An 11,494-nucleotide genomic window follows, 5' to 3' on the forward strand; every position below is an offset into this window, starting at 1 on the left:
ACTGGCTTAGAACTCCGAAATTCATTCATAAAAACCACATTTAAGGAATAATGAATCATTTAAATGGTGGAAAGATGGAATATTAAAATATTGAGTTAATAAATATTTAATTGAGCTATTTTCGGTGTAATTATAGTCATTTTCACCTGTCACGTTTTTAGGTAAAGATATTGTTGGTAAGAAATAATTATAGCTTATCAAAAAATCAATTAATAAATATAACATAAGTCATAAAAACAAGTAGATACATTTTTGAAAATGAAAACCTCAAGGAAAAACTTCAAATAAATGTTTGCAAGTTAAAAGTTACTTTTTGTGTATTTCATTTTAGTAAAATGATTTTACTCTCCCTTTTAAAACTTCAATAAAATGTATCAAATCAATTGCAACGGACATTTATTATTATTTTTAATTTTTTGTCCCTTTTAATTTGGTTATTAAATCATTAAAAACATGTGTAAACGTTTTTTAAACTATTTTGTATACAAACTTAATAAAAAGTGCATACTAATTTAATTTAATAATTTACTCTAAGGTATACTTAAATTCATTCATGTGTAATAATTTGTAGTTCTGTTCCACATTATTTTCAGTGAATTAAAATTGTTTATTGCTGGATAGCTTGTTTTTATTTGAAGCTGGAGGACTACATAGAACTAAAGTTTACATAAGGGTTCATTAAGAAGGTTCGTCAAAGGGTTTTAGCCAGGATTTGGGTACAGTTTCCGATCCTTTTATCCAGAAGATCTGTCTGTGGTGCTGGGAGGTGGTGGAGGAGCACCACGTGGTGGTAATGACCCTGTCATGTTGCGAAAGTAACCCACAGACTCAAATCCACGCGCCAAATTCAATCCAGCCGCAGAGAATTGCTAAATAAAAGGAATAGAAATAGATTTTAAATAATATAAAATATTTGAAACTCATTTAAAGTTGCCTAGCATTAACTCACCAGCAGACAGCAGCTCAGGGCCAAAAAGAACAGCAGACAGAAACGCATCTTGATGTCGAATGGTTGACATTGACCCCGAAAACCTTGCTTTTATGGCCCTCGCTAAACAAATGATTCTAAACAAATGTATTATAGAGTCTACGCCGTAATTGCTCTCGTAATTGGTATGCCACATTAAATATCTAATTGAGGTGTTGATTTTGTAATAATATTATTTCAACTGGTCCGCAATTATCATGTGCACTGGAGCTCTCTCTTTTCCGATTAGAGAACTGGGTTTTGTTTGCACTTTGTATTTGCAGTTTGTCTTTTATAACTTTAACTAATGGGGCAAAAATTGAAGGCAAACAAATAGCTTCTTTCTCTGTTTTATCGATAATACAATATCCCTATATGAGGACTTGAGCTACAACAATTACAAATACACTATACCCATTCCTTGATTGATTTAATTTTGAAAGAAAGCCACTCAACCACACAGTAAACACGTCCCAATGAATACATACAATGTGATGCCCGACTAATGAAATGTATCTCAACGAATTGATGTCCCCTTAAGAGCGGATATCAGATATTCCAAGATATTCCAACCACCCCCGACCAATAACTAATGCCATAAGCCACTCCAGATTGCAGCACTCGTGACTTGTCGCCAGGCATTTGATGAACTGCCACAGGATGTGGATTTGTATTTGGATTGGCATTGGCACTGTCACTGGCACTGGCATTGAGATTCCAGATCTCACAATCCTGATAGGCATAAACGTGTCGGGAAAGTTTTATGACCAGTTCCTTTTTACCACACGCAAAATCCCCCATCGAATCGTGCGACTGAACTTTGACATATTTGCAACACAGAGAAAAAAATTATTAACTTCATTATAGGATTAGAAACTTCATGTATTAACTATTCATTTTCTGTTATCTAGATACTTAATCTGCCCACTAATACATAATTTATTTGGGATCTTAAATATTCTTTTAGTTATTTCTTTGTGTAAGTTAATTTTAGATTTAATTGACTATTAAAATTTATATAAATCAAAACAGCTAATATACCTACTTATATAGATTAAAATGCAACTAATCTTGTATTTTGTATTTTTTTTCTCTGTACCACAACGAAACGCAGTCATAAACTACCTAATGCCAGCAAAAACAGGGGAAAAAATCATAAAAGTCACCAAACCGAATTCTGTGGCCCACTTTTATTGGATTTTTACGATAAGCCTCGCTGCGTGTATTTTTTTAGACTTGTTCTTTTTGCCAATGATGATTCGAAAAGCACTTTCGGCGCAAATTGCAGCTGTTATCGCTGATCAAATGGCATAAAAGGACTCCCCAAATATATATTAAATGAGGATGTACAGCAGAAAGCTGGCGAGTGTCTCCGGTCAGAATGCAAATCAAACAGGCAAACAATAAATTGAATCAGGACATTGTTGAATGTAACAGATAGCCCCAAAAACAATGGGCTAGGCAGGCCAAACTGAACGCATGCATATCCTGGAGACATTAAGGATATCCTTGAGTAGATGCAATTTTCTAACCAATATAATTCATAAATTTATTTTCAATCCTTTCCGCACATAAATTTTCATATTATGCACACTCACTCACAGACAGAGCCTATTTTTCTCCCAGGCCTATGCCTATGCCTATGCCTATGCCTATTGTCCTGCGGCATGTCCTGTGTGCGTTTGGTTATTATTTGTCGTCGTGCTTGTCATTATTTATATGGGCAGGCGAGAGATAAGTTGCTGCCCCCAAAAGCCCCCCAAAATCCCCCCAAAAACAGGATGCAGTCGAGGTCCTGGCAATTACACAAGCACAGATACAAAGATACTCGGATGCAAAATGTCCTTCGGTGTGCATGTGTATGTGTTTATGTACGTGTGATTGTGCCTGTGCGCGTGTGTTTGCAGGTTGTTGGCCCAAAATTTTGATTTATAAATGCCAACACCGAGCAGGTTATCCCCCCAAAGCCCCCTTTGAAATTTCCCCCAGGAAGCTGCAGTTACTTTTGGCTGACAAACGTCCCCAGGATCTGAGAAGGTCCTGGCGTCGAGCCGAGTGCAACTCAAGTGGCCATTAATATATCAGTTCAATTCATATTTGAAATTTTGCATTTCCTAACAGGACGAGAGGCGAGAAACGAGGACGAGCCACAGATCCAGATCCCTGTCCAGCTGGCACCTACATACAGCCACTCATTCGCCTCCTTCGCCTCCTTTGACTCCTTTGCCCGGAATTCCCCCGCTCCCACCACGCATACGATTATGATTTGTGTCTTACTTAATGCACAGAGACCTACAACTTTGATACACTCACCGAAATAATTCATATTAATAATAAAATATGTAATTACAATGTTTGGCCCAAGTTATTTTATGGTAAAATAAGAAGATCTACAAGAAGAAAATCAATTAACCATATTTTCATTTAAGGTACACTTAATCATTTTGTATTCCGTATTTAAACATAATGGTAAAGTTAAGTTAATAATTAATACACAAAACATTTTATACTTTTAACAATAAAGTCTATTTAAGCTTAAGATAGAATACAATTCGCTAAGTGGGTCCCAATGAAATTAGAATAATTGCCAACACGATAATGGTATTTATATTATTTTGTAGCCTGCTTAACAGTATTTTCATAATTCTTCAATTTAATTTTTTTTATTGCATATTTTTTTTAGTTCTAGGTGTCAACTTTATATTTTCTTCAATAATTTAAGGTACCTATATTTTAACCTTTTAAAGGATTTTTTTTTAATCTAGAAAGATCCTTTAAAGTTTTGATCTAAACAAAGCAATGTGATTATAACAAGTTATCATAACATTCTGATTTTTTTTCCCACTTAATTTTGAATACCATATCGAAATATTGGGAATCTCAAACTATTTCCCATTCAATTCTCTCAGTGCATAAATGGTGCCCAACGGCACAGAACTGAACTGGTTAGCTGTTAGCTGAGTGGAGCCGGCGTCGTCTCAATCTGATTGATTTAGAATTCCAATTGAGACTGCATGAAATATGTTTGCTTCGTGTCTGGCTTCTGGCTGCTGTCGTTGTTTTTGGGGGTCCTGCGAGTCCTTCCTTGGCCCCTTAACCCCTCAATGCCCCCTTAACCACCCCAATGCCCCGTGCGGCACAGCATTTATGCATGGGCATATCCTTTTGCGAAATTTGCATTTTCGAACAATTGCAAACGGTAGCAGCAGCAGCAGTAGCAGCAGAAGGAGCAAACTGCAGGAAGAGCAGCAGGACAACGACAACGACAACGACGACGACTTATTGGTATTTCATTGATTTATGACACTTGTGAAACAATTTGGAAAATCACAGATTAGCAGCCGAGCACTAATTACACCCTACGGTTTCATTGGCAAAGCACCTGCGACTCTCTCTCCCACTTTTGTACACGAAAGTGTTGCCGAAATTCTTTGCACTTTGTCATGCAAATCGGTACTAATTGAAGGCAAAGGACTAACTAGAGGGCTCTGCGATTTTTTAGTTGTGTTGAAATTAAACTAAATAAATTTCAGAACAGCTCCAGTTGTCACACATTGTTTTATTTTATTTCATTGGCCAGTTGAGTGAGAAAAAAGAGTTCCTTTTGAGTTGGCTTCAAATATGTAAATTCGCAAAGGGACACCCTACAACTTGAGCTGTTTAAATTTTTTTTCCAAATTTGCATCAAGTAAATTAAAATGGTTGTTAATTTAAAATGTAAATATTATTAAACGAACATTGAAATAAATTAATTAATATGTATAATAAATATGGTATATGCTTTTTAATGTGCACTCTCAACTTCAAATTGTTAAGAGGAACAGTAATAGGTCGTTTTAAAGGTTCAATTATCCCTTGTTTAACAAAACTTTGTTTTATTGCTTAAGGATAGTTATAATTGCAGAATATGCAAGTTTTTTGCAAATAATAATTTATATATGGATTCTACTTTCACTATGCTTTTATAGCAACATATATAATCATTTCTTCTCCCCCATAGATAACTAACAATAATTATAAGAGTTACGCTTTAAAGTGTAGGGTGTTTTTGATATTCGGGCTAGCCGAATCGAATGAAACCAAGCGAAGCTCCTTCATCATCAGTGCATCGTCTCCATCTTCCTGGGTTGCAAAGCTCGAGGCCCCGAAGTTTCCTATCAGCAGAAGACCTGCAGACTCGAACAATTGAACTTTGGCCTCCGGCTGCCCCCTTAACCCCTTTGGTGCCCCCTCTGCCACCCCTCTATATATATTACCCCCCACCCCTGTGACATAGCCCACCAGTGGCACATGTCCTTCCGCACTTTCTCTGCCATTTCTGGCCATCGTCTTTGCCAACTGCGACTCCAACTGAGATTTATATGTCGGGCGAAGGGTGGGGGGCTTAACCCCTGGTTGCCCCCCTTCAAATGGACGTGCAGTGATTAGGCTACCAGGCTACAAACGATTTGTTGCATGTTGTTGCAATTGATTGTTGCAATTTCAATTTTGAATTATGAGGCCTGCCTTGCCTTTTGGATCCTGGCATCCGTTTCCGTTTCCACACCCCCTTCATGTTGCTGCTGTGCATTTGGTGTTGCTGCTGTTGCTGTTGCTGTTGCTGTTGCTGCTGCTGCTGCTGCTGCTGCTGCTGCTGCTGTTGCCTGTGTGCAATGTGTTGCAAGTTGCATTGGCAGCGTCATTCAAGTGTTTAGTGATTTATTGAATGCCGTTAGAGTTGTCGTTGTTTCTCCTCTGCTGCAATTGCAGCTGCAATTGCAATCGCATTGTTGCAATTGCAATTGCAATTGCCTTTGCCTTTGGGCCACATGCTCTCTCTGTCTGCCCCAAAACCCAAAACTCTGAGATTAGCACAATGGCTTTGAGCACTTTTGACAGCTAAGATTTGTTTATGCCCAAACGGCAGCCTCCCCCCTCACACTCTTAACCCATTAGCCTGCGTCTGAGAGATGTGTCCTTATCTTGCCGGAAGTGTGGGGCGGTCGTGATTCATGTCTTTGCATATTGGTAACAAATTTGTGGTAATTGATTTGAAATTGATTAATTAAGTTCTCGCCCCCTTGGCAGCAATTTAAAGGATGCCTTGTGATGTTGATTGGGAAGGACCGCTTTTTGCACTGTTGCATTTCAAATGACTCTTGCAGTTTTTGAAGGCCCAAAATATGAAGAAATTGGTTAAGCATGCCAAATAATGATTGGGGGACACTTAAAGCCACATTCAGCAAGTCTTGTCTTGTTATGAAGTAAACAAATTAGAATAAATGTAAGAAAATTGCATTGCATCCTTAAGCCATTTAAGTTTTTGAGAAGAAAAACCTACAACTGGAGACTTTAAACTTTGACTTTATTAGGTCAAAGCCTTCACGAAAACAGAAAACTTTTGTGACTTCTAGTCCTCTAAATCAAAACTCTATTAAGTTAAATTGTTTATTAAATTAATGCTGTTAATTGCACATGGCCTGTATAAATATTTGGGCAAATGAAATTGAAGCCTGCTAATTTTCGCACACCCTGTGCTCGGAGTGTCCTTGCCTAGGACCAAATGTCCCGGATCCTGGCTTCCTTTTTGGCAGGCGTCAACCGCATTTTGCAGCCACAAATGGCGGCATCGTCAGCCTGCCACACATTCTGCCTTTTAACCCTGTTCCCTGTACTCTGCAGCCCCCTTTAACCCTTTAACCCACCGAACTTTGGCTTGTTTGAACGTTATCGACACGATTTTGACATATTGAATAGCAGTGAAATGTGGCCTCCTGCGGCAGCCAGACAACATGACAGACGTCTGGCAGGATTCGCAGAGGAGTCCTTCCAACGGCCCCCAACTCCCTTTCCATTTTGCGGCTCCACTGGCGCGCATGTTTGTGGCTGGCATTTTGGCATTCAGCTGCCAAATGGTGCACATGCAAAAATATGCCAAAATTCATTCAACCAGCCATCCATCCAGCCATCCATCCATCCATCTATCCATCCATGTTGACACATGGCCTCTGCCCCCCGAATCCTGCTCCTTGTTATCCTGCTCCCGGGTGTTAACATACATCAAATATTGACAGTTTGCTTAGCTCCCACTCGCCATCGATCCCATTCCTCGATTTCACACACCACGAGTGTGTGGTTTCCAGTTTTCAGTATTCAGTATTCGGTCGGTTATTTCGGAAAATTTACGAAACTGTTTTGCGATCGAGTGATAGGGAAATATTGTCCTGTTCTGGCATATATGTATACCATATGTATACGTGTCAGGGATTATTCAAAGCACTTGTCCAGTGGCCACAATGCATTACCACTTGTCGAGCACTTTGCATAATGCTCTCTTCTCTTAAGACCCTTGCATGGGATATTGCGTCACAGACACTGAAGAAAATCAAATGTTCAAGAAAATTTACGATTTTAATATAGTCATAGTGTTTATTAAAAATAAATAATTGTTCTACCATTCGTTTTGTGGGTTATTTTATCTGAAGAAAAATGTATAATTAGCATAATCCTTCATTTAACAAGAAGTTTTTTAATTAAATTAAACGGACACTATTTGGAAAATCAAATCAAAAACATATACCTAAAGAGTTTTAACTTTAACATATGTTATTTTAGTTTTGACATATTTATATTTTGTTTAATAATTTAATTAATCAAGACAATAAAGATCAAACTTTTATTTACTTTCTATACACCCGATTAAAATTGCTTAAAGTTTTGAGGACAAGGACATCTTATTCCACCTTTTTGGAACCATTTCAAGGGAAAACTGTTGAGCATTTCCCCGGGTTTCCTTTTCGCTGGAAATAAATCTGCGCCTCAGCGTTTTGTGGTTATGATTTATCAATGCTTTTAACTGCAGCCCAATGGGGTGGTCGACATGGACATAATTTGCATAAGACGTTTCCTCAGCCGGCAAATGGAAAATGTCAATTGAGGCGCTGCAGTTTTACAGGAGGATGTCATGATTAATGGCTGTGATTTTTTCACATTATCTGCGGCAGTTTTGGAATTGTAATTTAATTTAGAGGCAGCAACTGTCCACCCACAAGGGTCCTATGCAAATGAGCGGCTTTGTGTTTTAAGCCGGAGACTAAGTACAAGAAAAGCTGGGAAATGGGAAATGCGAATGCGGACGCGGATGCGGATGGGAAGGGGAAAAACTGAGGGAAAGGTCGATGACGAGGGCAGAGACAATTGTCAATTGCATATCCTTTTCGCATTAATATTTCATTAACAACATTTGTGCGGAAGTTTGATCTTCTGCATCAATGGTTTGTAAAATTGACTTGGCCCAACAAAAAAAAAAAAAAATACTGAAACAGAAACAGAAAGTCAAGGCAACGAAATTGCCCCCCGCATACAATGTTGCCTTATTAGATTAATTTCATTTGAGTTTTATTTTTTGCCAGTTCGTTCATCCTGTTGATTCAAAACAACTCGACGGCATTGGCAATCCCAATCCCAACCCCCCGTACTTTGGGTTATGCAAATTTTTCTGCACCCCATCCTCCGCCTTTTTGTGTGCCGCATTTTTGGCAACCCTCTGAGCTCTACTTTCAATTTGGCTGCTCGTTGGCTCGTCTCTGGCGTAATTTTCATTATTTATATTTTTTCCATTTTACTGATTATGATTTAAAGCCGCGGTGCCACTCCCGCGCGCACTGATTGCCGCGTATCAATTTCGCCAGCGGTTTGCCAATTTCTCAAAAAACAGCGCCGCAATTTTAAATAAGCCATTAACCGCAGTCGGGCCAAGGGGGCGAAAGTCGCCCTAGCCCTCGCACTCGCCCGTCGCCTGTCCTTTTGGGTCCTTGTTTCTCGGTCGCCGATGTTCAATATATCACAAGAAGTTTCCAAAGGCCACCAAGCGGCAGCGAGGGGTTGCCCAAAAATTGCTGAAATTATATTGTAGACTGGGTAAATATTTCAAATTATTATTGAACAATTTTATGAGTTCTGTAATAGGAAATATATTTTCACTACATCTCCTGACACTTAATTGGCTGGCTTGTTACATTAAAAAATATTATTTAATAATTATTTCATATATTTATTTCATATATTCAATTATTTATTTTGTAATTTTTCCTTACCACTGTCAAATATTTTTAAAAAAAGGAACAATAATCTACATAAAATATTTATTTTTTTCAATACGGTAGTGTCTCTAGATTTAAATATTTCATGTGCAGAAAAAAATAAAAGATATAAATACGAACTTATTTTATTTTTCCAAAAAAATATAATCATGGTTAAAAATTATAAATTTTCATTCTAAAAACCTGTTTATGCACAAATATTTGCTTTATATTATAAGTAAATAGAAGCAATTTAAATGTTTTTAACTTTGTTGATATTGTAAAATTCGATTATTCAAGCGATAAATTTATTCAAATAGTTTTAATATTTTTGCAATCTCTAGCTATATTTATCTTCTTATTAGTTTATTCAAGTATGGTTTTTCCCACTTACAACAACAACTTTTGTGGCAGCCCTCGGCAGTTGTTGGCAACATGACTGATATTTGCATGATGCCCGCTAACTACGCCTGTCAAGTGGGATTTTGTGCGATTTTTCTTGTAAGCGAGCGCGACCCCCGGATCGAACGGTGCCCAATCCGCAATACACCCCCAGCGACCTTGTCTTGGGCGGGGGGTGGTGGTGGATGGGTGGATTGTTGCTTGGGTGGTGCTGCGGCGGCATGCATGCCGAAAATTGCGTTGTTTTGCGTGTAACCGCGCGTGGTAATCAAACACGCAGAGCGGCCCGCGATCCGCATTTTGTTGGCCAAAAAGTGGGCGGCGGCGGGGTGGAAGTGGGGTTGGTAAGTGGGGTGGTGGGTGGCTAGAGTGCTGGATGGTGCTGCTTTAGCCTTGGCTTTGGCGTGCCGTCGTCAATGTCGCGGATTTCGTTCGCCTTATTTTCGTTTTTTGCTGGCCCGCAAAAACATACCCTGTAAGGAGTTTAAGGGTGTGCCTAAATTTGAAATCTAAATTGAAAATTAAATTTAAATTATTCGAAACAGATTAACTTTTGTATACAACGTTATTTTTTAATAACGAAAAATTATTTTTAATATAAACATTTCATATTAAATTTAAACACATCTTAGAGCTCCTTTTATTGTATCCTTTTGTGTACAGAATTTCTTTCTAACGCTTAAACTTCAAATAAATCTTAATACTACTTCTTTATAAATATATAGAAAATCAGGCAATGTACTTCTTACATTTTGACTAAACAAAAATATCATTGCACAAATAATTAATATTCTTAATAATTAATTACTATTTTGGTTTAGACAATACGTAAGCGAAAATAGGAACAACGATTTAATGGAATATTTGTATTTAATGGAATTTAGTAGCCACTTTTTCTGATGTACAGGGTGCCAGTTATTCGTTTTCCTTTTTTGAGAGCCATATGCTGAGCTCTCTTTATTTTTTTCGCATATGCCGCGGGCTTTTGAGCAAAAAAAAAAAAGAAAAAGGGGGGCTTACTGATGATGAGGGGGGATGCTTCGCGCTTTCGACTCGCGGCTGTTCGCAAATATGTTGCCAATTCGGCGACGCATTGACGTTTGCCTTTTGTTTGACGTCGAACCGCCCCGCCCCCTTTGGCCCCCGATTTCCAGCATATCCCAAGGTATATAGCTTCAGATTTTAGCTCCATATCGGCGTCGTCAACAGCTCGACTTAAGTTGCTAACGAGCTGTGCGCGGCTTTTGCCATCGGCGGCTGGCACAACATTAATAAAATAAAAGGAAGCTGGAATACGAAATTTTGCCATTTTTTTTTTTTTGCCTTTTGCTTTGCACTTCATGGCACTGGCATTTTTCTACCCCATCCCTAATTTCGCATTTCCCATTTTTTGTTGTGTAATTTTTCAAATATTGTTCAATTTGCAAACGCGCGTTTAACGATGTGTGCGTAATTTAAGTGCCGCTGCAGGGTATCAAAAGGGGCGTATTGGTGGGGGGTGGGCGTGGTTTTGGAGGTGGGAGGCGCCTTTTGAGGTTTCACTTTGAAGCTGCTCAAATGGGCATTCGACATTCGGCATATTGTGCAATCGCTTGTGCGCCATCAATTCAAAATATGATTTAATTAATTTGTTTAACCAAACATTTTTAATGGGCTTATTGGGAGAAATCAAAGGAACAAATTTAAACAATGGGTTAAAGTGTTATATATTAACAAAGTTGCACATGATTAAAATGAAATCAAACTAAACTATCATTTTCCATATCAATTTTCATATTTGGCTTTCTTGCTTATTATTATTATTATTTATTATTTTTTCCCATTGGGCATTTGACATTATTTGGGACTTTTTACTTCCTTCGAATTCCGTTTGCCAACCACTTAAATAGTTTTTATCTGGTAATTACCGCCATCGTCATCAAGCAGACGCATCCTGCTCTTGGTTTTCCCCCTTTTTCCTTCTCCTCTCATTTTCCTGGGACTTTTTCCCTCCACCTCTGAGATTTTTCCCAGTAGTTTTTCGCTGTTTTCCAGCTTCCTGCTTGGATTTTCTCCAACTGCGAAT

General features: G+C 38.3%; 1 protein-coding gene across 1 annotated transcript; it reads right to left on the minus strand.

Moving 5' to 3' along the window:
• Positions 1 to 523: 523 nt before the first annotated feature.
• Positions 524 to 1,083, minus strand: LOC128260781 (uncharacterized). The gene is made up of 2 exons (XM_052994017.1): positions 950 to 1,083; positions 524 to 869 (listed from the first exon to the last, which is right to left on the minus strand). The coding sequence occupies exons 1-2, from the start codon at positions 995 to 997 to the stop codon at positions 735 to 737; spliced, it is 183 nt and encodes a 60-aa protein (XP_052849977.1). The 5' UTR covers positions 998 to 1,083; the 3' UTR covers positions 524 to 734.
• Between the last annotated feature and the right edge of the window lie 10,411 nt (positions 1,084 to 11,494).

The sequence above is a fragment of the Drosophila gunungcola genome (genome assembly GCF_025200985.1).
Source record: "Drosophila gunungcola strain Sukarami chromosome X unlocalized genomic scaffold, Dgunungcola_SK_2 000039F, whole genome shotgun sequence".
Classification (NCBI taxonomy): domain Eukaryota; kingdom Metazoa; phylum Arthropoda; class Insecta; order Diptera; family Drosophilidae; genus Drosophila; species Drosophila gunungcola.